Below are 21,291 nucleotides of genomic sequence, written 5' to 3'. Positions count from 1 at the left end.
TTTTTGCATCGATATTAATTAGGGAAATTGGCCCATAGTTCTCAATTCTTGTGGGATCCTTGCCCAATTTAGGGATCAGAGCTATACTAGCTTCATAGAAGGAGTTTGGGAGTTTGCCATCTTTTTCTATGGTCTGGAAGGGTTTGTGTAGGATTGGTGTCAGTTCTTCCCTGAATGTTTGGTAGAGACCACGGGTGTCTGCAGAGCCCTGGCGATCAGGTGGGGCCACCTCGGGATCCAAGAGATGCTCTGAGTGGTCTTGGGAATCAAACAGACAGATTTGATACCCCTACTCCGCCCCCAACTCTCCCCACTCACATATCTCCTCGGAGATCCGGGCGTGAGCTACCTATCTGGAGGCCATCTTCCTGGAGTCTCCGAGACTGGAAAAATTTCTATAGTAAACTGATAATCCCTTGGTAATATAAATTTTCCAGAGAATTAAAATTCCTTGTCAAGTTAAAATAGGCACCTTTTGAAGCTTATCATTCATTTCTTTGAGTCCCTGAATGCCTGTTATTTTTATATGAATATAATACATGTTCATTATAGACAATGAATAAAGTATGGACAAAGCCAAATAAGAAGCTGGTAAAGGTCCAGAGATAACTGTTCTTAGCAATTTAATGTATATCCTTTCAAATATGTGTGTGCATGCACACATGTATAAGGAAATATAATCTGAAGTACCATATTTAGTGGTTGAATACTATTCCAGTTGGATCCAGATGGATGCAAAGGATCTCTGTAAAAGATCTTGTTCCACGTGGATGAGTTGTCTCCTTTAGTTCCTTGGGATACACTGTTGTCCTTGTCTTACAGAGCTATTATACCCAGTTGCTGATGAGTAGGATCTGCCTTCTGTGTAACAGAACAAAATGCTGTCTGGTCCTGTGTCCTGTGTTGTATCTATGATCGGCGGTTTGTTTGAGTCCATTGTCATGGCCATTACATTAATCTATATCATTGAATGTTTCCTGGTTTTCACTGACTCACTACCAGTCACAATGGCTTTTTCTAGCCATGTTCTTTCCTGATGGCAAACCAAAGCAAGTGAGCCAAAGTCTTACCACCCTTGTTTCTAGGGAGTATTCTAGTTGCATTTCTTCTAAGACTAATTTGTTCATCTTTCCAACAGGCCATGGTATGTTCAATATTCCTTATCAATATCACAACTCAAGTGAATATTTTTATCACTGCACACCTTTTTGCATGCATATGAGGTGATTGAAAAGATCATGGCTTGGATCAGGCACACCTTAGTCATTCAAGTAACATCTTTGATTATGAAACTTCTAAAGAAGGCTTTTCTGGCAGATTTGTCCAATACATATATTACTTGATTTCTTCCCCCCCCCCATAATTTTCTTTTTTTATCATTTTGTTGGTGGCTTGTACAATTCTTATCACAATCCATACATACATCCATTGTGTCAAGAACATACGTACATTTGCTGCCATCATCATTCTCAAAACATTTACCTTCTACTTGAGCCCTTATCTACGGCTCATTTTCCCCTTCCCTTCCCACTCGCCCTATCTCATGAACCCTTCATAATTCATAAATTCATAAATTATTATTATTATCACTGTCTGATGTCTCTCCCCTGCCTTCTTCTCTGTGATCTATCCACCAGGGAGGAGGCTATACGTAGATTCTTGTAATCGGTTCCCCCTTTCTACCCCACATTCTCTCCACCCTCCAGGCATTGCCGCTCTCACCACTGGTCCTGAAGGAGTCCTCTGTCCTGGATCCTCTGTGTTTCCAGTTGCTACCTGTACCTATGTACATCCTCTGGTCTAGTCAGATTTGTAAGGTAGAATTGGGATCATGATAGTGGGGGTGGTGGTGGTGAAGCATTTAAGAGCTAGAGGAAAGCTATATGTTTCATCATTGCCACCCTGCACCCTGACTGGCTTATCTCCTCCCCACAACCCTTCAGTAAGGGGGTGTCCAGTTGGCTACCGATGGGCTTTGAGTCTCCGCTCTACACTCACCCACATTTATAATTATATGATTTTTTTTGTTTCTTGATGCTTGATACCTGATTCCTTCGACAGCTTGTGGACACAGGCTGATGTGTTTCTTCCATGTGGGCTTTGTTGCTTCTGAACTAGATGGCCACTTGTTTATTTTGAGCCTTTAAGACCCAGATGCTATATCTTTTGATAGACAGGCACCATCAACTTTCTTCACCACATTTACTTATGTACACATTTGTCTTCATTGATCATATCAGGGAGGTGGGCACCCATTGATATGATTTTTAGTTCTTTGATATCTGATAGCTAGTTCCTTCTAAACTTGTGGTCAGACAGGCTGGTGTGATTCTTCCATGTGGGCTTTGATGCTTTTCAGCTAGATCGTCACTTGTTTATCTTCTTCAAGTCTTTAAGACCCCAGATGCTATATCTTTTGATAGCCGGGCACCATTAGCTTTCTTACCACATTTGCTTATGTACACATTTGTCTTCATGGATCGTATCAGGAAGGTGGGCACCCATTGATATGATTTTTAGTTCTTTGATGTCTGATAACTGGTCCCTTCTACACCTCGTGGTCTACCTGGTTTCTTAACTGCTGTCTCTATGGACACTGATAGTTACAGATGTTAGCCATGTTGAAATGAGATTTAGCTTTTCAATTAACTCTTTTCAAACCATATTGAACTTTTAGGTTGTTCATATTTTTCATGATCTTAAATGACATTGTCTTGAGTATATTTGGAATAAAGCTCTGGAAACCATGGGAAATTCCACAGTTATTTTCTTGGCATAGAGTCCAGGAAGTGGAATTGCTGAATATAAGGGTATTTCCATTAGTATTTAAAAAAATCAATTGCCTATTAGCCTTCCCAAGTTTGTGCCCACTCTCATTTCCACCAATCCGGAGTGTGGTACTGACTGCCTCATGGTCTTAAATCTTTGTCAATTTTCTATCACTCATTCTTTCATGTTTCTAAACAATTTTGGGGATCACTAAGCCCCCAGGATGATATTCCTGCTCAGAGCAGCCAATGCACAGAGAGGACAATGGGGGCGGACCCAACATGAGATATGATGTCCCTTACTGAACCATAGTGCTATGGGGAACAACATTGGAGACATAGTGTGGGAATTGTGCCTGATCTAACTCTACCACACCAGGGTGAAACACAAAGGGTGTGCAACAGAACAGCAAGGGGAGCAAAGCAGCGAAGTCCCAGAGGAATACCAAAAATAGACTTTGGGGCCAGGGCGTGGCACCCATCAGACTCGACTGGAAAATACTCACAAAGGTCAACAGACAATCCTGGGACTGTTTATAGATTTTTCTTCTTTGTGTGTGTGGTTGGTTTTTGTTGTTGTTATTGTGGCTGATTTGTGTTTTCGGTTTCTTTTGTTGTTATGTTTTGCTTTGTCTTGTTTTTGTATTCATTATTGTCACTACATGTCTTTCTAGATAAGATAGGCAGGATAAACAATCCAGAGGAGAAAGCAATGGGACCGATGGTTTTGTGGGGACACAGGAGAAGGGAAGACAGGGGAAAGGAATGAGGATGCCCACCAACCAGAGACAAGGGAACAACAAGTGATCTAAAATCAATGGTGAGGAGGGCATAGGATGGCTGATGGGGCTTGATCGGGGGAAATGTAGCGAAGAGGAATTACAGAAACCCAAATGAAGGCCAAACATGATAGTGGGATAAGAGGAAAGTAAAAGGAAATAGAGGAAAGAAACAGGAGGCAAAGGACATTTATAGAGGTATAAATAAAGGCATGTACATATGTAAATACATATCTTTTCTATATATCAATAGGGAAACAGATCTATGTACATATATTTATTTGTTAAGTAGTAAGGCAGCAGACGGACATTGAGCCCCCACTCAAGTACTCCCTCAATACAAGAACACTTTGTTCTAATACCTGGTATTTTGGGATGCTCACCTTCCCTTACATGATTGCTGAAGACGAAGACAAAGTGGGCGCATAAACAACTGTGGTGAAGAAAGCTGATGGTGCCTGGCTACCAAAAGATATAGTGTCTGGGGTCTTAAAGGCTTGAAGATAAACAAAGCCCACATGGAAGCAGCACAACAGCCTGTGTGATCATTAGGTGTCGAAGGGGTCAGGTATCAGGCATCAAAGACCCCAAACAAAAATCCATATCGATGGGAATGAAGGGGAAGGTGGAGTGGAGACCCCAAACCCCTCTGTCAACAATTGGACATCCACTTACAGAAGGGCCACAAGGAAAAGATGAGCTAGTCAGGGTACAGTATAGCACCAACAAAACACACAACTTTGCTTTAGTTTTTTAATGCTCCCCCCACCCCACCCCACTATCATGAACCCAATTATACCTAACAAATCCAGCTGGACCAGAGAGGGTACACTGGTACAGCAAGAGCTTGAAACACAGGGAATCCAGGACAGATATAACCCTCAGGTTCAATAATGAGAGTAGCGATACCAGGAGGGTAAGGGGAAGGTTGAGGGGAGACGGGGTGGGGGGGGAAGCAATCACAATGATTGACATATAACATACCTCCCCGCAGGAGAACGTACAACAGAAAAGTGTGTGAAGGGAGACAGTGGTCAGTGTAAGACATGAAAAAAAAATTATCAAGGGATCATGAGGGAGGGCGGGTGGGAGAGGAGGGGAAATGAGCTGATACCAAGGGCTCAAGGAGAAAGAAAATGTTTTGAAAATGATGATGGTAACATATGTACAAATGTGCTTGACAGAATGGATGGATTTATGGATTATAATAAGAGCTGTACAAGCCCCAATAAAATGATTTTAAAAATGGGGAGGCTCACTTCAAAATCCCATGTACAAAAGATGTACAATTCACTCATCAAGGACAAATATAGCCAACGCCATGACCCTGAAAGAATTGAGAAGGAAGAGCAAAGCTGAAAACAAGCTGAGGAATTGGGGAAGTTCTGAGTTATAAAATTGGAGCAATCGCTCGGTGTTATCTGGAAATCTACTTTTCCTTTTTAGAGTAAGAAGGATAAGAAAGAGAATGGTCTGCCTTCGTAGTCTGTAATCGTGATTTGAAGAGTTGGCAGTGAGACACACCATTTTCTTTTTTCATGTCTTTAAAATGTACTCGGTAAAGAAAAAAATATTTATATTGGGAAAAGTCTACAATCACAGTGAGATAGAAGGAGGATTTAAACTCAGTGAAGGCCCTTGGTTCCAGATAAACTACTTTGTAATAGAAAGGAAAACGCGAGCACCATGCAATACGAGTCTTCCAATTTCAACTCTCAGAGGAGCCCCTCTCTACTGGACGGAGTCTTTGTCATTCCAGGAGCAAATCAGTATAAAATGGAAGGATTTAGAGGGAAAATATTTTAACTCACTCTCACAAATAGGTGCCTCATGATCCCAAACAGCATTGTTGCCCGAGAGGAGACAGGTAGCGGATGAAGAGCCAATGAGCTGGAACCTAGAAGCAAGGATTGGGAAATTATTAGATGGCACACACAAACCCACCCCAGGCTTCACAGGAGAAAAACCTGCTCCCAGGAAGATGGCAGCCCAGAAAACCTAGGGTCTCTTAACACCCAATGGGTTCTCTTCTGCCACACAGGGTTGCTGTGAGTCGAAAATCAACTTGACGCCTAACAACAAAAGCAGCCACACACACATTTCACAAGTAAAAAAACCACTTAGAAAATAATATCAGGTAAGCAAAATAAATTACAGACAGAGTGCACCATAGGAATTGCTCAACCCATCTCCATCTGCAAATTAAACCTTTATGTCTAAGGAAATGCTTAGATTCTTCTTTATTCTGTCCTTTTGTCACCTTTTCTCACCTTTTAAATGAAACGGGCCGTCTCCCTATTCAACATGGGGTGCTTTTGCACGCTCTTTAGGGAATCTTACAGAAATTTTGCCCATCTGAGCTTTCCATCAAGGAAATGATAGGCTCCCTGATGAACAGGGAAACTCTTATGGAAATACTTAACAGCCTGTAGCATCTAGCTTAGAGAATCTGAGGCTCTGGGTGTTCACTAATTGCCTGTTAAGTGTAAGAGTGTTGGCTTTACCAGGAAAGCTCAGTAAGCAAAAGCCAGAGGACTGACAGCATGCCTTGAAACAGTTAACCATCTTTAACTGTGTGAGGCCAGGGTCCTGTTCACTCTGTCAGAACCACTTAGAATGGGACACCAGATTGCCAACATTCCATCCTAATTTGTTTCTATGGATTAAGTATCCATACTGTTACTGTGAGAACTTTTCATACTTTTCTGTGACCGTCTCAGATTTTCTTCAGGAAATTATTTGCTCATATTTTTTCTACTTTTTATAGTTGATCTATATGAGTCTTACCTGTTCTCATTTGTTAAGGGTCTTCATTTTTGCATATAGGGAATTTTAATATTTTTGTATGCATAAAAGTATCAATTTTGTCTATAATAAAATTACTTTAAATATGTCTATTAAACTCTTAAATCAAAAACATATCTACCTCTATATATGTTGCTTTATGTCTAACAATTGGTCTTCAGTCTAGATAGATTTTGTCTTAATGTTCGATGTGGTCTATATAGACATCTAGGTTATAGTTTTAGATTGTTGACCTACTAATAAATAATTCAATTTTCCTTGCCCTTATATATCATCTTATTCATTGCTACATTCTTACAAAAATTCAACTATTTCTCAGGCTCTGTATTTGTTCTCTGGCTCTGTGTCTCTACTCCTGCTTTATGTCAGTTGTTAAAAAACAATTTTTATATTTTTAATATCCATTGACTTATAGTACACTATGGAAGTAAAATTTCCTCTGCTTACTATTTCAGGAAACGTTGTTGGTGGGTTTCATGGTATACATTTTCCAACTTAAAAAGGAATAATTTTGGAACTCTATACTACATATTAATTCAAATATAACATATGAATATCAAATATTTTAAAATATTTTAAAGATTTATATCTTCCATTTTCTTAAGCACATCTTTTGTGTCCTATGAAAGTTTTTTAGATTTTATTGCAAATTCTGCATATTTCTTGTTAAATTATGTTGACTTTATTTTGTTGCTATTATGAATGCTATTTTCCATTATATCCTACTTGGTTACTTAGATAAAGAAAGATCTTAATTTAATAATATCTTTTACAGAATATTTTACTAATATCTAATTAGTTTTGATAGTTTTTCAGCTAAATCTTTTAGATTTTCAGGTTGGTAACTGAGATAGTTAAAGTTTACTGTGCTAACCTGGCCGATAAACACATGTGGGGTTAATTGAAGGGTGAAGAGATAAATGGCTCAGTGAGCCTCGCCTTTCTAGTTCTCGGGTCTCTTGCTTTCTGATGGTCAGACCAGGGTGCAGCTGCCTTAGCCAGTTCCCTGCTTCAGCTGGCAAGGCTCACTTCCTGCAAGACACCCCTGAGGAGAAGCCACATGGACCTATCCCGATGCAGTCCTGGGTGCTGGAGCAGCCGTGTGGACACCCCTGCCAGTGTTGAAATGCCTTCACGCTCACTGATTTGGCTTTCCTCCTGCAGTTGGCATTACTACGTGTGTTTTGTGAGATGGAGGAGGACTTCGTGGATTGGTGTCCGACATCTGGGTTAATGTTGGACTTGTGGGCTTGGGTAGCACTGGGTTAGGATGTTTTCTTGATGTGCACTTACACTTTATATAAAAATCTCTCGCATACATAGGAGTTTCTTTGGATTCGTTTCTCTAATGTACTCAGACTAACACAGTAACAATATGCTAAAGAAAAAATGTCATATTTATAAATGCATGAAATATAATATTTAATACATTATAAAGATCTTATATTTCATATAATATATGTTTATTTTGAAAGGTGGTGATGAAGGAAGATATAATTTTATTTTATTTACACAATAAGTTTTAATAAGAAGAAAGATTACAAGTATTCTTTTCCTTCTAAACAATAACCATGTTCTCGCCATGACAGAGAGCATATTTATATGAAATTAAGAAAAGATCTATGTTCTGTATTATATATATTTCCAAATTTGAACCACTGCTGAACAATGATGGCAGCAGTACACTGGCAGAGGTTCAGGCCAGATTCAGAAGAGGATGTGGAACAAAGGTATCATTTTTGATGTCACATGGATCCTGGCTAAAAGTAGAGCGTTCCAGAAAGATGTTCACTTGTGTTTCATTGCCTATAGAGAGGCATTCTACTGTTTGGATCATAACAACCTGTGGCTAAACCTGGGGAGGATGGGAATTCCAGAACACTTTATTGTGTTCATGAGGGACTTGCAGATGGATGAAGAGGTGGTCATGGTGAAAGAACAAGGGAATCCTGTGTGGTTTAAAAGCAGGAGTTGTGTGACAGGCTTGTAGCTTCTCATCATACTTATTTAAACCATATGCAGAGTAAATCATTACAGAAGAAGAATGGTCATCAGGATTGGAGGAAGGCTTATTAACAATTTGCGATATGCAAACGAGGCAATCTTGGTTGCTGAAAGTGAGGAGGAGGACCTGAAGCACTTGCTGATGCAGATCAAGGATTGTAGCCTTCAGTGTGGATTATAAATCAATGTAAAGCAGAGCAAAATCCTTACAATGTGACCAATAGGTGGCATCATGATGAATGGAGAAAACGTTGAAGTCGTCATGGATTTTGTCTAACTGTGATCCACAGTCAGTGCTCATGGAAGCAGCGGTCCAGAGATCAGAAGACACGCTGTATTAGGTAAATCTTTTACACAGATTTCCTTAGAGTATTTAAAAGCAAGGACTTTCCTTTGAGGACTGAGGGGCACTGAACCTATGCCACAGTGTTTTCAGTTGCCTCGTATGCATGAGAAAGTTGGACATTGAATAAGGATACTGAAGAGAAATCAATGCACTTGAATAGCGGTGCTGGTGATGGACCATGGACTGCTAAAAGGACAGACTTATCTGTATTGGAAGAAGTCTGGCCACAGTGCTCCTGAGAGGCAAGGATGGAGGATCTTATATATTTGGATATGTTGTCAGGAGGGACCAGTCCTTGTAGAAGGGCATCATGTTTGGTACAGGGAATCAAAAAAGAGGGAGGCCCTCGATGAAATGAATTGACGCGGGGGCGACATCCATGGACTCAGACATAGTAGCAATTGTGTGGATGGCTCAGGACTGTGCAGTGTTGAGTTTCAATGTGTATAGGGTTGCTATGGCTTGAAACTGACTCTACGGCACCTACCAACAACAGCAACAACCACAAGCCTTGAGGAATAAGGCTGCTTTGATTCGTGTGTTGAATAGACATCCCTGAACAGCTATATGTGGGTATTCTGTTTGTTTTAATCATATTTTGAAGATTTTTGTCTTTCAAAAGAAAATGTAAGCCATTCATAGTTTATGTCAAGGTTTTTCTTGTTTATTGTGTCCTTTCCCTTTGCCTATTTAAAAATTCCAAGGGTTGGCGCACAACACTGCACAAGCTCAACTCTCTTCTTGCTCTGTAGAAACTGGGGTTCTGCAGGAGAAGCCACCATGAGGACATAAGGTTCTCAACTCACCCTTTGTTACACTTATAATGAATAGTTGATCCAAACTGGGTATCTGTGTTGAGAACCACCATTCCATTGGAGGGATTTGGAGGATGCCCACAAGATTTTCCTAGAGAAGAGAAGCAGAATTTGGGACAAGGCATAGGGTTCTCTTTACCTTCCGTGTCAGCTTCACACCGGGGCGCAGCTTACTGTGTGACACAGTTCTGCTTGCTCCACAGAACTGGCCAGTTTGAAGAAATTAGCTATGTAACCTCAGACTCAAGTAGCTAGGGTTGTGTCACCTTTCAAGAGACCTCTTTGCATCTCCCAATAAAGGTCACTCGTAGCTAAAGAGTGGGACTGTGATCCCACCCACACCAGTGCTCACGGAGTCAGCTCTGCTTCATGGTGGGGTCCTGGGGTGTCACAGTAGAACCGTGTTCCACAGGGTTTTCAGGGTTGTCTTTTTAAAAGGAGATCACCAGGTTTTTCTCTCAAGGGAACTTTGGGGGACTAGAACCTCCAGCTCTTGGGTGAACAGCCAACCACACCAACCATCTGCACTACCAGGGACTCCTTTGACCCCCAACAGCCTAAATAAAACCCCTCAAAATCGATATGCCCCCTTTATCTTTAGTTATCCAAGGGTAAGTTATAGTGGCCCAAATTATGTGCTGCAAATCTTAACAACTAGCTCTACCTGTTGCTATGAGTTAGAGCGGAGTGGATGGTAGTGAGATTTGTACTTCTCATCCCATTTGGTGGTGGGCTCTCTTTGTTAATAAAATGATATTCGTGTTGGGTGTCTCATGACGCAATGTCTTTTTTTAACCAAGCAGAGGAGAAGGAAGAAGATAGGTGCCAGACTTCAGGAAGATCGCTAAGGAGGCACGGGACAAGGCTTTTCTTCCATAGTCTCAGAGAGAAAAAGTTTTCCCAGTAGGGCAGCATCCTGAATTCAGATTTCCAGCCTCCTAAACTGAGAAAATACATTTCTTGTTTGTTAAAGCCACTCGCTTGTGGTGTATCTCTTATAATAGCACTTGATAACTATGATAACTACATAATTTTCTTTCTTTAAAAAAGTAATATATATGTATATTTAAATATATGTAGTTAAAATATATTTTATATATAAAAGTTTATATATCTGATATTTTAATATGTTTTACATGCGCAGTTAAATGACATTAATTATATTCATCATGTAGTCCAATCAGTACTCATTAATTTTTCACTACCCATTAATTTCCCAATAATTTTTCATCACCTTTAATGGAAATCTCAATGTTCCCCAAGCAGTGACTCCCTATTTCTCCGCCCCTCCAATAACCATTAATAAACTTTGGATACCATTTGCATGAAATATCTATAATAGGCAAATGTATTGTGAATACTTGGTGTCTCTAATGCATGCAATTCATGCTTTCTGCTACCAAGAGTGACTTCTGGTGAATGGAGATATTTCTTCACCTCATACTTCTTATAAAAGCCTTTCCCATGAAACTAATACCCAGTCATGGTGCAGAGAATCAAGTGCTAAGAGGTGATCACTTAGAAGACAACCCACCATTGAAACACCTTGAGCACAGTTAGGCATCTCGCTTCCAAAATTTGAACAAATTAAATCAGACCCCATAGATTCTTAGACACATTCAGAAGAACTCCCCGGGCAAGGCTACTCACGTTTACAGGTGTCTTCAGCACTTGACCAGACCAAATTGTCTAAGCAGGTGATAGAGAACACTTTCCCAGAGTAGCCAGGGGGGCATTCGTAGTACAAGTTTGTCCCAACTGGAAACTCAGACTCATCATTCGGAGTTGTAGGCTTGGCAAATGGAAATGGTTTGGGGGCTTTACACTGACCTGGAGGCCAAGACCACAGGGATATCAACGTTATTCTTGACTACTTCTTTCTTTTTTTCTTCAATTAAGAATAGATAAGACTACAGAAACTAAGAGATTTATGATCATGGCAAACGATTTTCTCACCTAGAAATTGATCGTAGGAGGGGGGCTTTTCAATAACATCTGCTCATCGGGAAATGTTCACCTACTTGCAATACTACTCAGCTTTCTGTTATTTCTGCTCTTATGAGAACAGAAACACAAAAAACCAATGAGAGCGTCCGCTCGTAGTTCCAGGTGCCACACCACCCATCCGAATGCCTTTGCCCAACATTTATCATGTGCTCATTCATGGGCCTTAATTCCCCCATTCCTCTCCACACACTCTTCCCTGCTCTGTGGTCAGAGATGCCCACCATACGCTCGGTGCCTCGCGAGCAATCTATCGCAGTTATCGGTTGCCACGGATTGAATGGAATTCTCCGAAAAGATATGTCTACGAGAGCCTCAGAATGTGAACTCATTTGGAATAGAGGTTTTTGTAGATATAGTAAAAGATATTTTGAGATGAGATGATCCTAGATTTATGGCGAGCCTGTATTAAACTTAAATTCTGAGCACTAGGTCCATGGAATTCACAGTTGGAGCCCTAGGTCCCATTTTGAGCCTACACAGATACTCAGCCTCCACTGAGTCCTTTTCCACATTGACTGGCCGTGTGAAAAGGTTTGCTTCAGCCTTGACCTCAGCTCTTGCCTGGCTTGAAACTTGGTGGAAACTCGGGTGTGAGGGCTGTATGATTGAGTCACGAGGTTTGACAAGGTGATTGAGGGTCTCAGAGGCAATCCCGTCAACTTTTCAAGTCTGCAATAGTGTATATAATCCTTTTCCTGCTTCTGTATCCCGCCTGAGACTGTGACGAATTGATTTACCGCTAATCATCATTTTCCAAACAATTTCCTATATTTATATGCTCAACTAAGTAGTCATATAGATGTGAATCATTTGGACCACATTATGGCCCCAAGCAGATGGTAAACCTCACCTGCATGATTCGTTTTTGGTTTTATCTTTGTCTCATTTAAGGTTTAGTTAAGGGGGCTCTATCAAATTTATTTGAGCTTTGGAACTCTTCCTCACTCACAACAAACCATAAATCCAATGACTGGTATCCATATGGAAGAAAAGCAAGGAATATTTGAGACACATTGTGATAGTTTGGTCTATTGTGCCAGCGAGGCACCTGTGAAAAGATACGGGTGGAGTTGAGCCTGTCAATCAGGTTGCAGCTCGATGATTTCCTTTGGAGGTGCGAGATGAGATAAATGGCTCTCTGGAGCCTGCTCTCTCTCTCTCTCTCTTTCTCTCCCCACCTTCCTGGTGGCGAGCCACTCTGAGACCTGCCAGAGCCCTGGAGATGCATCCACTACCATTGGATCCACAGACTTTTGCACCCACCGGCCTGTGATCTTGCTGCATTCTGCATCATTGCCTGTGACTGTGTGAGTCAGAAGAGGGACTTATGAACTATCGGGCTCATGGACTTGAGTTGGACAGGGCTGGGATATTTTTCTGATATATTAAGCTTCTTGAGATAAAGCTCTTTCTTACACATATACGAGTGTCACTGAATTTGTTTTTCTAGTCAGCCTGGCTTAGCTGACAGAGAGAGACTAAGGTGTGGTATCTACAAGTCAAGAACACCAAGGAATGTTGGAAGTCACTGGGATGTGGAAGAGACAGGAATGAATCTCACTGAGCCTGAGAAGGAAATATAGTTCTGCTGACACTTTGCTTTCAGATTTGCACCTACCAGAATTGTAAGAGAATAAACCTCAACTTTTTAAGTCACCAAGTACAGAGAAATTTGTTATAGCTGCCCTAGGAAGTTAGGGCTTTGAGCCCCAGCTTTCAAACTCCATTGACCTCCTGCTGAGAATTTGCATTGCATTCCTACCTCAGATATACTGAATCAGACTCTATTTATATTTTAACAACATCCACTCTTGTCTGGGGCGGAAACGCAAATTCTCAGTGGGGCTTGAAGTGGGAATGAGCTGGTTGGAAGCCCTGTAGCAAACAAAAACACCACTCTTCTCTTCCTGAAGCTAAGCCAGCCATTTAGGAGCCAGAACAAAACAGGCAAAGTCATGCCGCTCCTCTAAGAAGTCATGTTCTCTTCATGAGTGGGTAGAAGAGGTGATAAAATCCTAAAATATATTCTGAATTCAGCTACCTCATCTCTGAAGGAGCAGCTTCTGTCTATCCATTCACTACGCCTGAGCTGGAGCCAACACATCTGCATTTAGAAATCCACTCCAGATTCTGACTTGTATCAGCATTAAGAGGATGGGAGAGATCACAGGGAACTTAAATGCCGTCATTGGGTATAGCCTTCACTGCCTGGATTTCTCTTCTCGCTCAGGGATCGCTTGCACTTAATAAGGAATTCCGCTACTGGTGCCACCTCCCCAACCTATTCAAGCTTTCAGTCTTAAAAAGCTGTGCCTCAAGAAGTGGGTAACCTCTTCCTTTGTGCACTCACTTCCTTGGGCTGATCTTTCCATGGTTTTTCTTTATTTTCAAATTTATTTATTTTTTATTTATCATCCTCAGAGCAGAAGAGTTCAAGGGCAATGTTCATAGTGCTTCACAAAGATAAGCCAACCAGCCAGTATACTTCTAGTCTAGGTTTCTAGCTACAAAGACAAGAGTCTTTATGATCAATTGGCCCAATCAGCAGAAGGCTTCCTCTAGCCTTAGCTGAATAGCAGCCAGTCTGACTGTTTTGTCTTTCGCCTGCCCAGAAACTTGTGGAGAATGTAAGTCCACTACACTGCTATTAGGTCATAAACTAAACCAAACCCTTCGATATCAAGTCAATTCTGTCTCATGGTGACCCTAGAAATTGAGCTTCCTGGGGTTTTCTCGGCTATAATCTTTATGGAATCAGCTGGCCACTTCTTTCTTCAAAGGCACTACTGAGTGGGTTGGAATTGCCAACTTCGAAGTTAGCAGCCAAATGCAAAATATTATATGACCGACAGATCTTAAGAGTTCCTCTTTTCTCAATTGGATACGTTTGTTTCTTCCCGATTTACAGAGCTTGCACCCTGCCCCTTTCCCTCTACTTTTCTCGCTCCACTGTCGCTTTTTAACAATTCGATACATTTTGGCACTATAGGCATCTGCCTGTATCAACTATAGCATATCATTTAGGCACTTCCCACTAAGGACAAAGTTAAGTTAAGCACAGAAGCAAACACCACATTTTTTACTATAAAAATATGAATGGCTTGGCCCAGATGTTCTGAGCCCATTTAAAATATGAGGAAATGGATACTGACCGGCAGGCACAGAACGTTCACAGAGAGGGGCAGGGCCACTCCAAATTCCGTTCCCCGCATCGTCACTTGTGCAGTGGATGGAGCTCTCCCCAATGAGGTTGAAGATCGTCCCTCTGTCTGGGCTACGGTCACACATGTAAGAGATTTCTTTTCCATAGGGAAAACTGTCCAGAGAATTTCCTGTGTGGTCTCCATTAACAATAGCAGGAGGGTTTGGACAAAAGATTTCTAGAAAGAAAACAAGAGCTCTAGATCTGATAAAAATTTTAACTGGAGGTGCTGCTGTAGTTATGGAGGGCCATGAATGTGTTTCCAATTAAAGAACAACTCTTTTTCTCTGGGGTTGTGCAGACTGCAAAATATATGTTTGAGTCTTCTGGTCAGATGGAGCTAACCAGTATGACACTGAAATCAGTGTTCATCACAAAGGTATGAAACTCAAGTATCCTTGACTCCTCAGAGAGATATGGTTTCAGTGTAGTCCCTTAAATAAAATAATTCTAAACCACACAAAAGGGAAAACCATCCATTAATTCAACAAACATTTGGAGGCCCCTATTGTATATAAAGTACTACTGAAAGGCAAGGTAGGCATCATTCTTGATATCAAAATTCTCAGCCCAACGAAATTTTTCAACAACACAGATTTAAGAGTTAACTATCAGTAACGTCTCAGGACATCAGGAAGGAGTGATCCTGGAGGCACATACTATGTTTCTGCTTTCTCCAATCCAAGACCCAAGCCTCCTTGTTTTCACTTCTTCCGCCAACGACAGCCCCACTGGTCTGCCCACTTTACATGAAAACTCAAAAATATTGTCTCTGACTTGCTATACTTCCTTCCCTGCCATTTCCCCCTGACTCATTCCAGTCAGTATCCGTCCCCTCCACTCTACCAAATCTGCTCTGGTCAAGGTTATTTGTTACCCCCCTCCCGCCCCCCCCCCCCCGCCATTAAACTCAGTCATCAATTTTCTGTTTTCATCTTACTTGATGTATTCATAGGATTGGACACAGTTGATAAGTCTCATTTCCTTAAAAAAAAAAATCCCCACTTGGCTTTCAGGACTCTTTCTGCTGGTTTTTCCTCTCACCCTAACGACCTCCGTGCCATTGTCTCCTTCAAACTCCTCTTCATCTTCGCAACTTCTGAAAGCAGGATGTCCCAGGCTCGGCACCCGGCTCTCTTCTTTATCTATGCTCACGCCCAAGTGATCTCGCTTAGTCTCGTGACTAACCCTGATATAATGATAACTTATAACCATCTCTCCAGCCTACATCATACATGACAATAGTAAAAGGTCACTAAAAAGACAAGAAGGAAAAGTTTAAAGTGTGCATTAGAAGAGACTCTGAAATTTGCTCTTAATTGCAGAATAGCTAAGGCAAAAAGAAGAAAAGCTTTTTTGCTTACCTGATCCAAGCCATAGTTATTTTAAATGACCTCCTATGCATGTGAAATTTACACAGTGAATAAGGAAGACTAGAGATCAATTATGGTGCTGGTGAAAATATCGAAAATGCTATGGACTTCCAAAAGAACAAACAAACCTGTCTCGGAAGAAGGACCGCCAGAGTGCTCCTTAAAAGCAAGGGCGGAGAGATGCCATCTCATGTGCCTTGAACATGTTGTCAGGAGAGACAAGTCCCTGGAGAAGGATGTTATGTCTGGTAAAGTGGAGGGGCAGCAAAAAGGAGAAAGACGCTCAACAAGCTGGATTGACACAATGGCTGCAACAGTGGCTCAAACATAAGAATGATTGCGATGACGGTCCAAGACTGGGCAGCATTTCGTTCTGTGGTACATAGGAGTACAACTCAGTAGGAGCTGGAACTGACTCAATGACAACAGCAACATGGACAAAATAACGAATGGCCGAGGAAGCATCCAAAGAAGATGGAAGGCACACATAGTCCTTGTGCCAGAAAGAATTAGTCACTCTTCAACCAGTGGAGAGAAAGCGTCTGGTACTGAAGCAGCAAAGAAGCCATGGCTGCTCTGAAGGTGTTAGCCAAAAACAAGTCCCCAGGAATTGATGGAATACCAATTGAAATGTCTCAATAAGCTGATGTAGCACTGGAAGCCCTCATTTACACCAAGACATCTGGAAGATAGCTACCTGGCCAATTGACTGGAAGAGATCCGCATTTGTACCCATTCCAAAGAAAAGGGATCCAACACAATGCTCAAATGATAGAACAATATCTTTGATAACATTTGCAAGTAAAGTTTTGCTGAAGATCATGCAATAACAATGCAGCACTACATTGCCAGAGAGATTCAGGATGAATTCAGAAGAGAACATGGAAGCCAGAATATCAATGCTGATATCAGATGGATCTTGGCTGAAAGCAGAGAATATCACAAAGAAGTTTACTTGAGTTTTATTGACTAGGTCAAGACTGTGTAGATCATAACCACTATGGACTAGCTGTGAGAAGAACAGTAATTCCAGAACACTTATTATGCTCATATAGAACCTGAATGTGGATCAAGAGACAGACGCCTAAACAAAATGAGGGAATACTGAATATGTTTTCATATCAAGAATGGTACCCATTCAAGGTATACTTTCACCATACTGACTCAATCTCTATGCAGAGAAAATCATTGGAGAAGCTGGATCATATGAATAACATGGCATCAGGATTGGAGGAAGGGCCATTAACAATCTGTGATATAGAGATGGCACAGGTGATATACAGGTGACACAACTTTGCTTGCTGAAAGTGAGGAGGACTTGAAGTACTTGCTGATGAAGATCAAGAATTTCAGTCTTAAAGGGGAGGGGGACACTAGGAGGAGGGGAGGAAGGGGAAAAATGAGGAGCTGATACCAAGGGCTCAAGTATAAAGCAAATGTTTTGAGAATGATGAGGGAAACAAATGTACAAAAGTGATTGACACAATGGATGGATGTATGGATTGTGATAACAGTTGTATGAGCCCCCAAGAAAATGATTTAAAAAAAAAAGAATTTCAGTCTTACATGTGGAATATAACTCAATGTAAAGAAAACCAAATGTATCACAACTGGACCAATAGATAACATTATGATAAACAGAGAAAAGTTTGAAGTTGTCAAGGATTTAACTTTGTTTGAACCCACAATTATGTTCATGGAAGTAGCAGTCAAGAGATCAATCAAGCATTGTATGGGGTCAACCTGCTGCATAAGACCTCTTTAAAGTTTTGAAAAGCAACCTTTTTAAAGCAATGATGTTACTTCGAGGACTAAATTGTGCCTGACTCAAGCCATGGTATTTTCAGTCACCTCAAATGCATGTGAAAAGTGGACACTGAATAAAGAAGACCAAAGAAGACTCGGTGCATTTGAATTATGGTGCTGCCGAAGAATATTGAAAGTGCCGTGGATGGCCAAAAAATAAATAAGTCTACTGGAAATGTTCCCCCAAAACCAGCCACCATGGTCAATGCAGACAGAGCTCAATCATTTCCATCTCTACAGAGTTTAATCTCCACAAATCAACAATTCATGGATTGCGGTTTGAAACTGGTCTATACTTGCATAACTCCTTTTTTCAACAGCATGCTAAATTTGATGCCATTGGATAAATTAATGACACTATCAATAAAATTATCTCATATACCAGGGGGATGATTGATAATATTCTTTGTGATAAAAAAAAATGAGGCTTCTAAAGTAAATCAGAGACCAAGTAAACCAGAGACGAGTGAATGGATTTGGGGCTCCCACTTAATTTTAGCCTCAATCCAAGAATATTTAGTTCTCATGACATGGCCCTACTCTATACTTACCCTTGGGAAAAGATTACTTTCGATATGGGTGCTATAGAAAAGTGTGGTAAAGAAAGCAGATGGGGCCTGACTATCTATCTATCTATCCATCTATCTATCTATCTATAAATATAGGGCAGTAAAAGCTTCCATTCAAATAAGCAGCCATCTAAGTGAGGAGTCAACTAAGTACACAGGGAAGAAATATACCAGCCTGAGTGATCCAAAGATGATAAATAACAAAAGTCAAAGATGAAGAAGGGAAAAGTGTCAGAGCTTAAATTGTGAACACCGATTGTCATATGGCTATGGATGACAGTGGAAGTCCCAAATTCATCTGTAGGGTCCCTCCATAGATTAAGCCTCTGGTGGATCCCCTTTGATACACTGGAAGGGTGTGAATAACCTTGCTACCAGACAGAGACTATTGTAAACTTGATTATGACAGATAAAATTAGGTTATAACGTGGTACCTGGTCACTTGATCTCCCTCTTGATCCATTTTGAATTTGTTCTAGTTGTGAATATTTCCTGCCTTTTTTTGATGGAAGTTTTATCTCTGGTTTATTTTAATAATGCTCTCTCTCTCTTTTAAAATATATTTGCTGTTATTTGTTTAGTTTGGTATGTTTTCCAGTATATGAAGCACATGATGGGCAGCTATATGGGGCTGGGGAGGGTGGAGGGAAATGGGAGCAAGCAAGGAGTTCAGAAGGGAGGATGGTGTTCTAGAACTGTCGCAGTGATGTGCACACAGCTCTTTAATACAACTGCATTATGGAAGTGTATGATCTGTGAATTATATCACAATAAAACTAGTGGGAAACAAAGAACAAATAAGTATGTCTTGGAAGATATACTGCCAGACGAAGTACATCTTTGCTCCTTAGAAGCAAGGATGGTGAGACTCTTTTGGACATGTTCTCAGGAGAGACCAGTCCCTGCAGCAGGTCCGCATGTTTGGTGAGGAAGACGGGCAACAGAACAGGAGGCCCTCAGCGAGATGAGCTGACACAGTGGCTGCAACAAGAACCAAACTGAGGATGAGCAGGCCTGGGCAGTGTTTCGTTCTGTTGTCCAGAGGGTCCCTACGAGTTGGAACTGACTCGCCATCACCTAACCACCACCACCCCTTGTGTTAAAGCTCTGTCCTCAGGTTTTCCTGTCCCCAAATCTTGGAGTCATCCTCAAATCTGTTCTTCCCCTGACACTCGATCTCAGTCATCAGCACACCCATCTCTACCTTCAGATTTGTCCACTACTTCACCATTTCCTGGACTCCTGTCCTGGAACAGCACGTCTGATTAGATTATTGTAATAGCTTCCCATCTTGATCTCCCAGATTTGCTTGGCTACAACTGCCTCTTGAACTATCTATCAACTGATGCCTCAATGACTGTTAACCACGGTCCCCTCGTTTCCTAACATCTGACTGTCTCAGCCTCCCCGTTGGTGAGAGGTGGTCTTCTATCCAGCCCCCATCGTTGCCACTGCAGCGAAGGTCATGAAAACTCCAGCTTCCAAGTTTGACCTGACTGGCTGCATGGAGGCTGTAGCTCTTCCTATTCCTTGTGAGCTCAGATGACATACCTGTCAGCAGGACAGTGTGCCCACCCTGCAAGGCAAAACCACGCCCATTTCACAGAGCCATTCTGACTCACAGCAACCGAAGATTAAGTTTTTGACACTCAAAACCTCTACAGGAGCAGACTGCCTTATTTTTCTCCTACTAAGTGGCTGGTAGGTTTGAACCACTGACCCTCAGGGTTGCAGCTTAATCTCGAATGCACCGTGCCACAGTGCTTTGGGGTGAAGATCAATTCTTTGCTCTTTCTCTTCCTAAAGAAGGTTCTGATTCTAATAGGACCTCTTCAGAGATAGCACAAGTGGCCAGACATTATTTATTTATTTATCTATTTATTAATTTATTTATTTTCCTCTCTTCTTTCTTTCTCTCTCTCCTGCCCCCCCCGCCCCCTTCACTTGTGCTGCTTGTTACCCTTATACTGTGTGCTCCACTTAAGCGTTTACTTTAACCTTTGCTTCTGGCACTGTTTTCTGAAGACCCGCCACCAAACTCACTGCCATTGGATCCATGCCAGCTCATAGCCCCCTTATATGGTTTTTCCTGACACTGTAAATCTAAGGACGGGAGCAGTTAGGTTCATCTTTCTCCCATAGGGCGGCTTGTGAATTTGAACCATGACCTTGACATTAGCAGTCTAATGGTTACCCAACAGTGCTGCAAGGGCTCCTTTGCTTGGGAAGTCTTGAAGCACACTCTTTTTTCACCCCGTTCTCCCTACGGTAGCCAAACTCACTACCATTGAGTCACTGCTGACTCATAATGACCCCCTGAGGGTTTCTGAGACTGTTACTATTTTGCGGGGGTAGAAAACTCAGTCTTTGTCCTGAGGAGCTGCTGCTGGTTTCAAACTGTTGACCTTGTGGATCACAGCCCAACACATAACCATACACCACCAGAGCTCCAACAGAGCCAAAGGGATACCATTAAAAATTAGATCATGACTTTCTGTTTGAATGGTTTTCTATTTAACTTTCGGTGGAAGTTTTAAATTCTTGCAGGACATAGGATTCCTCATTTCCCACTGTTCCTGGTTCAACCATAGTGACCTTTCAGAAAAAATCAAGAACAGATTCTTCTTAGAAAATGTCAGGGAATTTCTCACTTGGGGTCTTTGCCCATTCTGTTCTATCTCCCAGTACATGCGTACATTAGTGATTACCTAGTTTCTATCCGCGCTCAAGTGTTACTTCTTCAAATAAGACTTCTTACTCACCTTATTTCAAGTGCATTTTTCCTGGCATTTCTTATCTTCCTTCATGTAAGTATGT

At 41.4% G+C, this 21,291-nt stretch overlaps 1 protein-coding gene across 1 annotated transcript in view; it reads right to left on the bottom strand.

The window, feature by feature from the left end:
- Positions 1-21,291, bottom strand: part of LOC142439784 (complement receptor type 1-like) — a 248,207-nt gene that overhangs the window by 50,519 nt on the left and 176,397 nt on the right. Inside the window, exons 27-30 of the mRNA XM_075542389.1 lie at positions 14,677-14,904; positions 11,168-11,347; positions 9,509-9,608; positions 5,359-5,444 (exon numbers count right to left, since the gene is read on the bottom strand). Of these exons, the coding sequence (XP_075398504.1) occupies positions 5,359-5,444; positions 9,509-9,608; positions 11,168-11,347; positions 14,677-14,904 (594 nt within the window). The remainder of the gene's footprint in view (positions 1-5,358; positions 5,445-9,508; positions 9,609-11,167; positions 11,348-14,676; positions 14,905-21,291) is intronic.

The sequence above is a fragment of the Tenrec ecaudatus genome, chromosome 1 (genome assembly GCF_050624435.1).
Source record: "Tenrec ecaudatus isolate mTenEca1 chromosome 1, mTenEca1.hap1, whole genome shotgun sequence".
Taxonomy (NCBI): Eukaryota; Metazoa; Chordata; class Mammalia; order Afrosoricida; family Tenrecidae; genus Tenrec; species Tenrec ecaudatus.
This window is presented reverse-complemented; position numbering and strand designations above follow the sequence as displayed.